This window comes from Carassius auratus, chromosome 17, assembly GCF_003368295.1.
Source record: "Carassius auratus strain Wakin chromosome 17, ASM336829v1, whole genome shotgun sequence".
NCBI lineage: Eukaryota > Metazoa > Chordata > Actinopteri > Cypriniformes > Cyprinidae > Carassius > Carassius auratus.
In genome coordinates, this window is record NC_039259.1 from 8451707 (window position 1) to 8467372 (window position 15666).

At 39.8% G+C, this 15666-nt stretch overlaps 1 protein-coding gene and 1 long non-coding RNA gene across 8 annotated transcripts in view; one reads left to right on the forward strand and one right to left on the reverse strand.

Moving 5' to 3' along the window:
* birc6 (baculoviral IAP repeat containing 6) overlaps positions 1-15666 on the reverse strand; it is an 89015-nt gene that overhangs the window by 19791 nt on the left and 53558 nt on the right. For all 7 annotated transcript variants that reach the window (XM_026285579.1, XM_026285577.1, XM_026285576.1 and 4 more), the window contains exons 64-65: positions 15277-15441; positions 15026-15191 (exon numbers count right to left, since the gene is read on the reverse strand). In XM_026285579.1, coding sequence (XP_026141364.1) covers positions 15026-15191; positions 15277-15441 — 331 coding nt within the window. The remainder of the gene's footprint in view (positions 1-15025; positions 15192-15276; positions 15442-15666) is intronic.
* Positions 8413-13315, forward strand: LOC113117141 (uncharacterized). The gene is made up of 2 exons (XR_003294130.1): positions 8413-9065; positions 9623-13315. It is a non-coding gene; the product is annotated as an uncharacterized LOC113117141 (long non-coding RNA).

Genomic DNA, 15666 nt, shown 5'->3' on the forward strand with positions numbered 1-15666 from the left:
TTTCATTAATATTATTAATTTCATGGCACTGATGTTTTGGATGAGAACAAAACTTGAACTGAATTGAGCTGAATACATGACACTATGGTCTTCTGTAGAGCTGCTTAACAGCCAAATCTGATTTATTCATATTTAAAGAATTTTGACACATCGTTACTGAACTGATTCAAGCTGAATCTCACCAGTACTATTCAGTTGTGAGCAGTGTTTGGAATAACGGCGTTTAAAAGAACGGCGTTAGGTAACAACGTTATTTTTTCAGTAACGGGGTAATCTAACTAATTACTTTTCCCGTCGTTACAACGCCGTTAATGTTACTGAATGTTAAATGCGGTGCGATACTATGCATTGATTTAATAAACTATGCAATCTGAACGCACCCCTGGTTCACACAGCGAGTGTGGAGGTGGGTTAAAAACGAGATAAGCGATTATGAATGGTTAAGGCAGAGTCATGTGTTCATGGTAGCCAATCAGAGCCAGTGTTTTTACACACATGCCGGCACACGCGCCAGCGGCGCCAAACACACACACACACACACACACACACACACACACACACACACACACACACACACACACACACACACACCCAACAGCTACACAGAGATGCACAGCAGCAGCAGAAATGGCAAGTCAGGAGCAATCCGATGAAAAGTTGGCATTTCAAAGTGGAGATATAAGCGCTACTTCAAATTCATTGTGGTCAAAGCCAAGAACGTGCATGTAATGTAAAGCTAGTGGCTCAAAACACTTTTCTTACAAAGATAATACTTGAAGTGCAGGATAAAACTCTGTCTGTCGCTGTCTTTTGACGTGCAATAAATATCGAAAGTTATGCACGAACACCTGTCTGTTCTACTTATTTCAACTGACTTGTGAAAACTGCTAAAAAATAAAAATAAAAAAATTCTTTGACGTATAGCAACTTTTTTTTTTTTTTTTTTTTTTTTTTACAGTAACGCAAATAGTTACTTTCCCTGGTAACGAGTTACTTTTATTATAGAGTAATTTCAGTTACTAACTCAGTTACTTTTTGGAACAAGTAGTGAGTAACTGTAAATAATTACTTTTTTAAAGTAACGTTCCCAACAGTGGTTGTGAGTACTCCATTTAACTGTGAACTACCTTTCACAAATTTGGGGTAGGTAAGTATCATATGCTCACCAAAGCTGTATTTTTATTTTTAAAATAAAAAATACAGTAAAATTGTGAAATATTACTATTTAAAATACTTGTATATTTCAACATTTAATTATAAATGGTGATGGCAGATCTGAATTTTAAGAAGCCATTACTCAAGTCTTCAGTGTCACATGTTCCTTCAGAAAGCTGATTTGCTGCTCAAGAAACATTTCATATCAATGTTAAAAGTTGTGCTGCTTAATATTTAGTAGTTTACTACAACCCACTTCACAGGCCCCATTCACACATGAGAAACATGTAGAAATCAGAATAAACCTTAGGGATGCACTGTATGTGTGTGTGTGTGTGTCACCGTTCTCTGAGCATGTGGTAGAAACTCTTTGTCACCATGACAACAATGATCTCGAGGACAGGCGGGACAAGACACCAGCAGCAGCACAGAAATGCACACTTGCTTTTTGCCTCGTGGGTTGGTTAAAATTTTATCTGGTTATTTACAACATGCAGAAATGCATAACTGTTCATGACACGCAGACGAAGAGAGAGACAAAAATACCTTCTTCTAATATGACTCCACTGTGTGTGCGCGCACATTTATTTATTTTTACACTAGCACACTTTTGTTGAAGTAAATCAGGCTGACAGGAGTCTGATTTTAAATGCCGCTTTGCAGAGCAGAACAGGGCCTCGAGTCTAATGACTGACACAAAAATCATGCTTCCCAAATCATTCAGGGCACAAGAGTCCTCCGCCTGTCTGGAGTGTGTGAGTGAGCAAGCGAGCGAGAATCCTTCACACGAGGGAAAGCTGGAAAGGAAGACACAACATGCAGCAAAAGCTCAGAGAAGCGCTCCATCAATAATGCAAGAGAACGAGGAATAAAACAAGATGAGCGCTGCTGCATCTCCCTTTCACACTTCTGCATCTCTCCAGCACAGACAACACTGAGACGCAGGACACGGACGGATGGCACAACCGGACCACTGACTCGACACACTGAACCGAACATCACCTGATCCATGTGCCAAATCCACGAGCAAAATAAAAGAGAGCAGTGAGTCAAAGGAGGAGGGTATATTCATATTCTTTTATGCAGGTCATATTCATATGCCCATCACTCCATTAGACAACACCACACATTACTTTAAAATGAGCAAAATAAAGATGCTACAATATTAAAATTCAGTTTGAAACAAATAAACTGATAATTATTTTCATATTTTGGCCAAATAAGTCTAAAATAAAAATTAAGAATCAAAAACTAAAATCAACTGGTTTAAATGCTACAAAAATAAGGAAATCACAAATTTGCCAAATTAAATTAAATTAAATTAAATTCAAAGTCTAATCAGCAGATAACCAATGCTAAGGTACAGGTATATAATGTAGAACTAATTAACTTTAAAAGTTTGAGGACATAAAAACTTAAAAAAAAAAAAAATAATAATAATATTTTTAATCAGAAAGGGCAAATCAAATTGATCAAATTTGACAGAACACATTTATAAGGTGACAAAGGACTTCAATTTAAATATATATATATTTTTTAAACTTTGTATTCATCAAGAGTCCTGGGGGGAGAAATTCTTCTTCTTTTTTTTTGAATGGTGGTATACATAACTACTAAATGGATAGGCCTGCTATTTAAGGTCATTGTTCCAGTACAGCACCAAAACCAAAAGCATTGGAAGAATGAGCCGAGATTCAAAATGCCACTCTTTTTGGAATAAATCCAGCCGAGCCCAGAGTTTACAATGAACGGTGGTGGCTTCCAAAGTTACTTAAACAACTGGAGTCAGCCAGCAGACACTTCGGTGCCTGCACAATCTGATTGTGGCCATTAACATCCACACCCTCATGAGAAAGTGGCACCCTTCCAGACTTTTATGTACAAGTCGCTTAGAGGAGGTGTCAGCATGGCACAAAAGCTGTAATTTTCAGGAAAACGGTCTTGTATCTGAGGAAACCCTGTGCCAGCAGAGGCTGTTTATGCACAAGGATGTTTGATTGAGCTAATGGCGACGACCACAGGGCTGTAATTTTCCTCCTCTGCGAAGCTGCTATAAAACCTTCAGCTAACAGAAGGATAACAAAGCATATTCTTCCCTTTCTGCATCATTTAAAGCCACTAAATCATTCAGAGCGTTTCTCTCATCTGAAGAGGACTCCGTTTCTCAAAGGCTCTAATGACATTGCGTCGGTCTACTATTGAGAGTAGGATTGTGGACAGCAGGCTGACCAGCTGATAAATGTTTTTAAGTTTCCCAAAAAAGTGGGGGGAAATATGACAAAAATACAGTATATAACCATTTTGTTCTGAAAACCCCAAAACAGGATTCTGGAATGAATAGACAGCTTCCAAGGACAGCATTTATTTGAAATGAAAATATTTTTTAATTTATAAACGTTTTAATTTCTGTCATTAATGTCTTTTTTCAACGCATTCTTGCTGAATAAAAATACTTTTTAAAGGGTACATACACAGTTTCACCTAATCTCATGTTAATCTTGATTACCTATTGAGTAGTACTGCATCCTTCATATATCCAAAGTGTCTTTCTTTTTATCATATTTATAAAAGAAAAATACAGCTTTCCGATTCTTTCCGGAAAAAGCGGAGCACCTGGAGGCGCGCCATGAGCGGAGCTATAATACTGATGTTTCGTGTTGTTTCCATTAACACATATTCACTTATGTGCTGATTTCCAACAAAATACAGAAATCTGATTCAAATGTGTGCACGGGCGCGCTTTTCCGGGAGAAATGCTCATATAAGGACTTTCCGTTCTCGTCTATGTCATTAGATCCTAGATCGGAAAAAAAAAAACAGCCGAAACTTGTACCAACCCGGAAGGAAGATTTTCGGCACAGAAATTTTCAGTCATTCTTCTAAATTATTTTTTCAAACTTTGGCAATGTTTAGCATGAGAATTCATCTTTTTAACACTGTGAACAACTCTGGATACCCGAAACACCATTGTACCCCCCCATTTAATAAAAAAATGAAATCCTACTGAATTAAAACTTTTTAACTGTGTATTTCTAATGTAGAGCCAAGGTTAGAATTGTGCCCACATTACCAGCATAACTATAAAAAAAAACAGTTTTAAAAACAGCATCCTACAGTCCATAAACCAAAGTCAACTGAAGGCTAACGAAGCTAAAATAATCTCGTGGTCCAGTCACTTTCTCTGACTGGTTCATTTTAATGACCATACCATTCCTGTCCTCCCATCTTCCTTACACTCCTCCACTCTTATTCCTTTATCCAATTTAGCTCCCGTGCACCCATCCAGGTAAAAAAGGGGGGTATCTATCTCGCTCCACGCACGTAATTAATTTTGACAAGCCCTCTGACTGGCATTTGACATTTTGTGTGGGCACACACATACTGTCAAAAAGCTTTGGAGAGAGGAGAATATGACTTTACAAAGGGCACCTGTTCAAATGAGCAGAAAGAGATATATTAATACATCACAGCTGCGAAGAAACAGGCTGAATCTTATTATCTCACACCTTCACTACAAACATCTTAATGAGAAAAAGAAACCACACACTCAAACAAAACTCAGCGAGAGAACAATAATTAATGAGTCTCGCAGGTTTTGACTGTCAGATATGAATTGTGCGCGTTGTTCAGAGTTTGTCCTCTATAATGATCCTGGCGGAGATTAAGAGAGGGGAAAAAAATGGGAATGTGCGTCAGATGAGTGCACACACATCCATTAAAAGGTTTCCGAGCCATCACTCACTCTCTCCGTTTTTTGCCGTTTGATCGAGGGGAGTATGAACGCATCCTGCAGGATGTTGCGGCGGGTTTGAAAAGCTTGTCAGCGCTGACCCAATTCACTGATGTCCATTTCTGAGAGTCTCAGCAGAACCTTGCTCAAGGTCTGTATTACACCATCCACTGCTGTTTTAAAAGCTACATATAAACAACACTCTTCTTGAATCAAGAGCAGGGATCCATCTGAAAAATGGGCACTGAAAATTTGGAACCTAAGATGCAAAAAAAAAAAAAAAAAAAAAGTAAAGCCAATAATCTGATTATTTTAACACTGTTTATATATATATATATATATATATATGCATGTATTAAGCATTTTAAAAATTATAATCGTAAACCGTTCATAAAACCATTTCGCGTAAATTGTCGCGGTGAATTGAATGAACAAATAATTATGTATGAATGATTTTACAAGTGATTCTGAATGATCAAACTCGAAATGCTCTTATTTCAAGAACAAGGTCTTTTATCACAGTAAACTTAATAAAGAAACCATATTATTTTTGTAGATTTAAGGATGAGATTACCTCGCTTTTGTAGTGTATTAGAGGTTAAAGGAAGCGCTCTGTCTTAAGCGAATTGAATCCGATACTAACAGAAGATCAATATTAGAACATAAGCAGATCTTCGAGTCAGCAGAGCTTCGTAATATTATGGTCACACACATGTACAGTAATGAGATCGCTCCATAATCGCCCACCACCGGCTGTCAGCTTGATGATTATATGATTCACAGCTCCAGAGAGAGAAAATTACAAACAAATAAATGAATATAAACAACGGCTCATTGACAAGGAACTCCACTTAGAGCAGATGAAAAAAAAAATCCTCCCTCTTTCTTTATGGCTTCCAACCCGCCGGTTTCAGTCTGATCCGTTTTAAATGTTCTGGCACTGTGCTGGGAACCCGGGACCGAGGGAATTCACCCACATGATAATTTCATTTAATTGGCCTGTGCAATAATTTCTGCACATTATGGTGACTGAAATATGCCGATACTAATTATCAAAGAGAGAGAGCTATGGAGAGCGAACAAAAGATTTGTGGGGGGTGGTGTTTTTTCTGACATGAGATATGCTCTCTGATAATTACGATGAAGATTAATGAAGGAAATAGTTCATAATCATTCATTTTTGGTTATGGAATCTTGGATCCAAAAATGTGTCAATGACACACACAGCCCCTCTGGAAGCATCAGGATGAAACACTGACAATGAAGTTCTACAGCAGAGATGTATCATTTATGACCTGATTTATTAACACTTATGGCCTAAGAACATGCATTTTAAAAAATTTAAATAAATACAGTTGTTCTGCTGGCCACTTTATAGAAAAATGTGGGCATAGTCTATGCCCAAAAATATGAGAGTCTAATTCTCTAATTCAAGATCAACTGCTTTAAAAAACCTTAGGTTCCAAGAAATTGGTTTAAGAGTCAATACAAAGATTAAAAAATTATAGTGCAGCTCCTGCTCTTCAGCCACTTGGCTCCTGTTTGCTTTGAAGTGCCCACTTTTCAAGATTCAATCAATTCCCAATGACAAAAACAAAGTTTTAATCTTCCAAGTTTTTCCTCTTTGAATATCATCTTCCCTCACATAAATAACATTACAGAAGTAAACTGGTTTTCACATGATGTTTCAAGATTCTATAGTCAACCACATTTTCTCAGACAACTCAGTTTTGCTCCTAATGCCTAAAGGTAAAACCTTTAATTGACCTCCTGTAACTGTGTGCCTGACCAGGGGTCAGGATTCTTTCAGATTGAAAGAGTAAAGAATTGAACTGGCTTTGCTGAGGTCCGAGGGCTGCTAGAAGTAAACCAACTTATTTATGTAGCACATAACATTGATCGATTTTATTTTACTGGTTTTGGCAGGGAAGGAGTGTATACAGATCCTCTATTCTGCCTCCGTCCATTCAAATGTTAATGTGGACAATGAGGTTGATGGTTTATTAACACACACGTCAGAAGTACACAAGGAGGAGGAGGGGAGGTTGTGTTGTATTTCATTTCCAGTGATGGTGAGTAAGGAAACAAGAATCATACTCCTCAAGGGTCAGAGTGAGTCAGTGCACGGTGTTCACGGTAGCTTGCATTTGAGTTTCAAGTAGACGCTGTAGACGAGGATTACAAGAAAACAGATGGCATTTTTCACACTTCAGCTCCAAAGCTGTCAGCATTAAGGACCACTTAAAAAACATTTATTTACTGTGAGGGGCCCATGAAACAAAAGTTCATGGACAAACTTAATTTTACATGTCAATGTGATTTTTTTTCTAAACTGTCCTATGAAAGATGCTCTTTTATCTTCTTAACAATAATGACACTTTTTTTCTTTATTATGATAGGAGATATTAGAACTAACAGAAGGCAAAGTGGGAAAGAGAAGGGGGCAGGATCAGACATGGTCCTTGGGTCGGGATTTGAAGTCGGGACGTTCGTAGCGCAATGGCACTGTATGTCGTCAGCACGCTGATGTTTCACAGTAGAAGTATGTAGAAATCCTTAAATCTTACCAATAATGCATAAAATATTAAGACTTATTGTTAGATAACACCTTGAATTTACTTTTTTGTACTTTTACCAAACTGGTAGTTTTTTTTTCCAACTTGTTCTTAATTTGTTTATACTTTATGAAAAGGTAAAAATGGACAGTGCAATATGACAAAATAAGAAGTGTTACTTAAGTTAATTTATTTTGTTTCAAGGATTGTGTAAAATCAACATAGTTTGAGGAAACTGCTGTACTTCCTCTTTAAAAAAACAAAAACAAACAAAAACATTTTTTGCATTGGACTATAGGTTAGCAGACAAGTTCTAAAAACATTAAGAATTAGTGTTTAAGTAGCCATCACAAGTTCATATCCAGCTCGCAACATTTCCTATTCTTTTAGCCCTAATGTCTTATCATATCCTGCCTATACTATCACTACCAATAAAAACAGACACAAAATGTGTATGCATATAGGCTTTCATTGTCTTGGTATTCTTCCATAAGAGTACACTTTCTGAAAATGACAAAACTGGATAAATAATCCAAAATATGTGATTATCAAATCCCACATATATATTAGGGCCCACAATCCCACACCCCCTCTCCATTAGGATCCTTCTCCTCTTCTCTGAGTAGCTCTACATTGTTCTTGGCAATAAAGACATTTGACGTGTGAGCCTCCTCGCCGCCCACCCTCCCGTTCTCCCTCGCTCGCTCTGTTTCCGCGGTTACCAGTCGCTCTGCTTGGTTATGCAATGCACGCCGCTTTCAGGCTCCAAGACGGGACCTATAACCACACGACTGCCATCGGCAACGGACAGAGACCGGCAGGGTGGGGTGCTCGCAGCCTCAGGTCGACGATCTGCCGAACCTCCAGAGGAGTTTGCGCGCATCTGTAGCTCTTCTACACCCACGGAAAAAAAGAAGCGCAAAAGAAGAAGGGAAAGAAATTGCAGAGGAGGCGAAGGAGAGAAGGTAGGGGCCGGTATTTGGTACCAACGCAGAGAAGTCCCGAATTTCAGATGCTAAAAGGGTTGGATAGGCAAGAGTGACAGAGCACAGAATGAGAGTGTGTGACAGCAAGAGGAAGGGGAGAGAAAGGAGGGGAGACCGAGCTGAAGAGTGATTTTTTTTTAAGTAAAAGGAGAGAGCGAGAGAACACGAAAGAGGGAGGGGGGAAGCAGATTTCTCCAAGCATCTCTTGAATGAAAGGTGTAAGGCATTCAAGCAAAGAATAAAAAAAAATAAACAACGGAGAGAAGCTTAAAAAAATATCTGAATGAGCGTGGACAAAAGGAAGGGCTGGTGATACATACGGAGACTGGAATACTGACACAGAAAGAGCGAGAGAAAGCCAGAGGGAGAGGGAGAAAGAGCGAGAGCGAAGGGGAGGGACGTTGGGGACTGAGATTGTTGTCTGCGTAACGCACACGGCTCAAGGAGATGCTGTTGTAGACTTGCTCTTCCTCCTTTTTCTCTCTCCACCTCTCAATTTCTCTTTTCTCCTCATTTACGGTAATGGGGAAGTCAGACGGTTGGTCAGCTGGCCCTCATGTTGCCGCAAGCCCAAATATGCCTCTCCTGTGATGAGCCCACAGCATGCTGGATCTCCCCCAGGATCTCCCACGCCGTAGGGTAAGACTCCCTGTTTTCTAGCTATACATTCTCTATTTTCCTGTTCCTGTCCTACTGTTTTCTTGTCCACTTTGCGGAGCTGTACGTTTGGCCCCAGGCTGCTTATTGAGGTTGATGTTCTTGTACCTAGCTGTAGGAACCTGGATGTATATACTTCCACGTCTGCTCCAACAAATGTGGCTCCATAAACCATGACGGGATGAAAAAAAGAGAAATCATTTAGTGTGCGTAGCAGAAGCGAACAGCAAGTGAGAAGGTTTAAACGTACAGTAAATCATCTCAGCTGCCGAGAGTCGCCCTGTTGTAGCAGCTCCGCGGGAAATATAATTTTCTGAGGGGGAAATCCATCACGGAGGTGGGGAGGGAGACATCCTCTTTTGTGTTCATTATGCCACACTCACAGCTGGGCCATCAGCAGAGAGGGAAATGTCACCCTCCGTACCGCTCAACCGACTGTTTAGTCTGGCCTCTGGATGAGCGCTTCTGGTGGCTGCCAAAAAGAGGCTTTCATGTCTTGTCGATTGTTTGTCTCATTCTGCTTTCCTGTTTCTCCACAGATAAGCACCCTGGAGACAGAGGCGGGGGGGTCAGAATGGGGACAACCACAGTCAGTATAGAGGAGGTTCGGGCGCAAGAGGGTAAAGAGGAACAAGAGGAGTCCATCTTGGCCCTGCTGGGAATCATTGGCACCTTTTTGAACCTCTTCGTCATCGTGTTTGTTTACATCTACACTACTCTGTGAGAAGGATCCACGTGGGGTGAGAGCAGGTGGAGGTGAGGGGCAAAGATATGACAGAAGGGTTGACACCTCACAGAGAAGAATTTGGAAGATGACACTTGGCCGCCCAGGAAGTGACATTTGCTCTTGAGCTCTGACCCTTTACGTATATATATATAAATCTCAATGTGATGGATGCCTGTTTAACACCGATTTCAGGACACACTGAGAGCGATTCTTGGATTTGTGCTCTTGCAGGACGTGGTCATGAGACAAGGGACCTTGAGTTTCCCCGGTGGTGGGAATTACATCGAGCACTGCCTGTCTTCAATTGCAAAGACACGTACGCAGAAAGAACCTATTGGTCACAAGAACTTCACAGGCTGACCGAATGACTCCTTCAGCACTTAATCCACCAATAGAAAGATTCATGCAATAAAAAGGAAAAATTGGAATTCTGAAATATTTTTCTATTGAGAACAAAAGAGAGAATGAGACACTCCGGGACCCATCTGCAGGTTCGAAAAGCTGGAGCTTGTGGGAACAGGCAGTTCGGTGACATTTGGACACTTTTTCACTACAGTTCCTCCTCCTTTCTGACTGGTGGCGGGAAGATAAACAGACAAATATGAGTGTGCGTGCGTGTTTTCTGTCTGATTTGAGTGCAGTGTCAGACACGTTGTTTCGGTGCAATGGAAAACGCTTTTGTATCAATACATGAATACATACTAGATGTACTGTGCCATAGGGGATCTAATCAATAAAATGATATTCTATGGATTGGGATGTTGTGATTGGCATGCATGTGTGAGAAAAATGCTTTGGGTGTATCGGATGGTCTTGTTTCAACAAGACTAGAGTTGACCAATCACGTATGTGCTGTCCTGCACGTCTTTGGGTGTGAGTCATGCATTTGGGTTTTTGAGTGTTAGTAGAGCTCAACGCACCATAAATACTGTCAGGTAAAATAACAAACAGTTTATTATTAAGGGAGGAGGAGGTTGCTGCAGAGATGGTTACTAAGCTTCGATATTTTCATCTATCTTTCCCAGTGGTTATGAAGGTGTTTTTAAGCCCTTTGAGTATGCAGAGGTCAGTTTCCTGTCACATGTGATAGTGAGTGTTAGAAATGGCTGATGCATGTGAATGTACTCTAAACAGCCTCCAACTCACACACACCAACCAACACCAACAAGCCTGAAAATGTGATTTTTTTGGCCAAAAAAAGGGTTGTTTCTCTGTGTGAGTGTGTTTGCCCTCTATCTGAGTGTTCCGATACGTCACGCTGAAATGTGCTCCAAAATATCTGCCTGCGGAAATGTTAGCAGGGCTTTACGCTTAGTCTCAGGTCCCTCAATAAATTCCAAAGCCACAGGGCACTGCTGTAATAAAGTCCTACGCTGTAAATCAGCATGTACCTGCAGGGCTTATCATCAAAAACAAATCCCCACTACAACGCCTCTGTGTAAACTAGCTCTCAGACCAGAGGGAAACCTCTCTACCTGCACTCAGATCAGTGTGAACACTTCACACCGGCTCTCAGATTCATTTAAACCATCTAAACAAGTAATTAGATTGTGTTTGCATACAGTTTAAAAGGTCATTTTCACTCAATTATTAGCCTTTTTGTCATATAAATGACTGACTGAAATTGTACCATTCTGTTTTTCAAATTAATCAGACTACGATTGCCTTTTGCACCAAAAGATTGATGTGACATGTATTCACCTCTTTAAATATTGAATTATGCATTGGACAAAGAGATAAAGACCACAAAAAAACCTGCTGTTGCTTAATTATAAATGTAGGCTACATGTAAACACCCATAGAGAAGAGACCTTATAACAAGTCTAAAATCTGTGTAAACCCTCTCTCAAGATTAAATGTAACCCTTTACACCTGCAAGAAGCACCCAGTATAGCCATCTTCGCCAATCCTAAGAGCTTAATCAAACCTCAGAGTAATATAAATAACGCACTTCCAGCATTTTGATGGACATGGCCTCCTGACACACACATATGAATAAGGAAATTATGATTCAGATCAGATAGAGCTTGCAGGCGTAATGCAGGGGGATGTGCGTGTTTCCTGGGGTCAACAGTCCTGTGTAAGCCGCCCACGTGAGGTTTACACGTGACACGATGGTCAAAGACATATGAATCACTGCTTTATTCTTATATCTGCTCTTCACAGGCCAATATATCAACACAGAGACACACAGACTAAACACAAAACATTACCTTCACCACCTTTCATACAGGAGCTGTTCCAAACCCCAGTAAACTGCTTCTCGCCCCACATAAATAGCATCCTTACCATCATGATGTTTCATTGACTTCTACACAGGTTACAACTCAAACAAATTCTAATAAGCATAATTCAATCGCCCACCATCCATTTTTTTTTGGGGTGCATCTCAATGCATTCTGGGACTGCCTTTTCTGCAAAGGGTATAATCAACAGCTCTTTCGGATTTAGCTAAAACGATAATGGCATAATTAAAGTGCCTACCTAAATGTGTAAAACGTCTCCATGTGCAGACCACTAGATAAATAAAGAGATGGAGAGAACAGAGAGCCATACTGAAGGGGTGGGAGAAGAGATGTAGAGAACACAGTGATAATTTCTGTTTACACTCAGGGAAAAGACTCTAGCACCTCTAAAACCTGCCCTACTTAATGACTGCACCACGTCAGCACTGTTTCAAACACACGCTTTACAGCATATGTCAGGGGTGCCGTGTGTAGGCGAGTGTGAGATCCCTGTAATGAAAACAGCTTTCAAGGGACTAAGAAGTAAACGGAAATAAACACAACATAGTGAGCAACTGCATGTCCTACAGACCCACATTGAAACAAACGCTTGATCTTTTGAACATAAAAATAATGCTAAACAGTGATGATTTCTTAGCTAGCATTTTTAAATGAATGGATACATAATAGGAATGTACTGTACCAACAGTAAGATTTTAGCTGAAGTTTGCATTTTACGGCCGGAGACAATTTTTGAATGCTATACTAGTTTATTTAGATTAAAAATGAAAAACACTAATCAATTAAAAAAAAAAAAATTAGACATTACAACATTAGAAAGTACAGGATGAATTTGGACCCATACAATGAAAGTCAATTAGTAAAATCAAAGTCAGCAGAAAAAAAATACTATGTTTACCAATGTTATTAAATTATTAGTGTTAAATATTACATTTAAGTGAGTGTTAGATTCTGGAAAAGGTCATTATATATATATAATTTATTTTTTAATTTATTATTATTATAAAAAAAAATTTCAATCACCTTTGCATAGTTGACAGAGACTGCTCATTTCTCCTTTGTCTCCTGAAAGATGCATTTTATTAAATGCTGTTTTCTTAAATAGTTCCTATTGCTATTTTTGCTGTCTAGTTCCAAACCAAAGTGTACAGGTTCAATTTCACACACTCCCAGCACCTCACAACAACCTCTCCTCCGATGTATCATAGTACTATCCAATTCTACCCTCAGAATATTCATATAAATCAAATGCAAAAAAAAAAAAAATAAATGGTAATATTCATCAACATTATTGCCAGAAGGTTACATAAAAATATACAGAAGAGCTGATGGAGTCGAGAGAAGCAGCAGGTTTGACAACCCCTCTGGGGGGAGAGAAAGGAAGGAGCATAATAATCTTTGAGAGAAGGTATTAAATGAACGTGCCGGATGGGGAGCGAGAGACAATGAGAGTTGGACAGACTGTTGTCACCTGTGTGAGCCAGAACAGACCTCACTTCCTCAATGAAAAAAAAGTGCTCGTGGCTGTCTACACAAAGTACTCAACACTGTAATCTTGTACTCTCTGTTATTTGCCCCTTGGCTGTTTCTTAATGCTTTTTGGAAGCAGTAGTCCATCTCTTCTCATCTCTTCTCCCTCCTGTTCATCAGCTGGATGGGGTGTTATTACAGCAGGGGTGATCGGAGACGCTCATTTCCTGTTTCACTGCCACAGAGACAGCTAAGGATATCAGGGCACAAAACACACACACACACACTCTTTAAGATGGTGTGTGGGTGTGTTTTATTGGCTCAGTTGTTCATGAGATTGACCAACTGCTGCTCCCCCTGTTGGTTGAGTGTGTTAAGAGAGAACATTTGTGTGTGTGTGTGTTGTTGTTTTCGTTGATTTGAGTCACACACACTATGCCAATGTAGGGTTGAAACTTCCAGCTGATATCTGGAGCTAATTACTACACTCATCGTTTTATCGGCGCTTATTTAATTAAGCCAGAGAGAAATAAACACTCACAGAGCACACACACAGACACGCACGCACGCACGCACGCACGCACACGCACACACGCAAACAATTAACCACTTTCTTGTTCTTTAAACCAGCAAAGCAGTTCTTTAATGGCTATTAATACAAAACAAATATTAGTTCGTATTAATTGAGATACTATGGGGAATATTTTGACTTCTGAAAATTCTTCTTAAACCCTACATTCTACTATTTTTTTAAACAATAAACTGGTCAGTCTTTTCCATTAGAAAACTCCATTAAAAAGATTTGTAATTGTGGTCGGTAGGACCCATGTTCAATATTCAAGGTATTATAAAGTCAAAATGAATTTTTTCTGAAATCTGTCAACTCTGACTGCTTAAAATCTGCAGACCAGATCAAAATTTGGGCAAATAGTCTTGATTTATTGAGACTGGAAATTGAGACATAATCATGTAGTGTATTCAAGACTTTAACGTGATAAACAGACCATTATTCAATGGCATTCTTCTACTCTGTAAGAAATCAAACATTGCTACTTCTCTCACAAACATGCAAAGTAAAGTGACTGAGCAACGTAAGTTTCAGTCTGCTTCTCAGACAAGGCTATAATATGGCTTTAGGAGTTTTGGAATATTGTGTATAGAGTTATACGAATACTTCAATGATGCTTTGGTCATTCTTTTTTGTTATTCTTCTTCACATTATTATGTCGCAAATGGGTGAATTATACCTTTCAAACCTGAGAACAAAAACATGTTTGACAGAGAGAGAGAGAGAGACACTCAGAAGAGACAGGGGCTCCACCTGCTGTCTCCATACACAAAGAGGCACAAGGTGGAATGTGGAACATTTCTTTTTTTCCTCAGGCACACATGCAAATGATACACTGCATAATCTCTTTAACCACCTTAAAAGTTGTGTTCATTTTCATTTTGCAAACAGGAAAGCACAGAGCACATCCCACGAGCGGCACGAGTCCTACCTGAGTCATTGCGCAAGTATGATGACATCGCGGGGATGAGACAGGACTGGCTGAGCAATTCCTGCAGGACAGATGGCAGCAGTGAGCTGCTGTGACCTCTGACCTCTCCTGAGAGGGTCTCGCCAGATCCCACGCAGCCTGATGGGTTGATATAGCTTGCCAAAACCTGATAGAGACACAGAATGTACCATCACACAACCAAACTGATGTATACTCTGAATCTCATTTGTATTATTTCGATGAACACACACCTGTAAGAGGCAGGTAACGTGCTCCTCCTCCAGACGCTGTTTGGTCAAAGCCTGCTCAACATCCCAGCCTGACGCAGTGGAGCCCGTGCCAAAGCCGGTTCCTTTGGCCCAGTACAGCTGCTGTTCCTCTGTGGTTCCACCGACATGTCCACTGGAGACCTGGGGCTGCAGCACAAACACAAACTCAACTGGAGATTTCACTATGGAGTCTACTATAACCCTTTAACACTTTTTCTGACTACCACAGTTTAGTTGTACATGAAAACTGAAAGGCCATGAGAGCAAGAATTAAACTGGAAGTTCATGCTACTGTATCTTTAAGACTCGCTAACATGCTAATGAACTGATTTGCTAACATTTTCCCCAATCGTTCTTCGCTCTTCAAGTCTG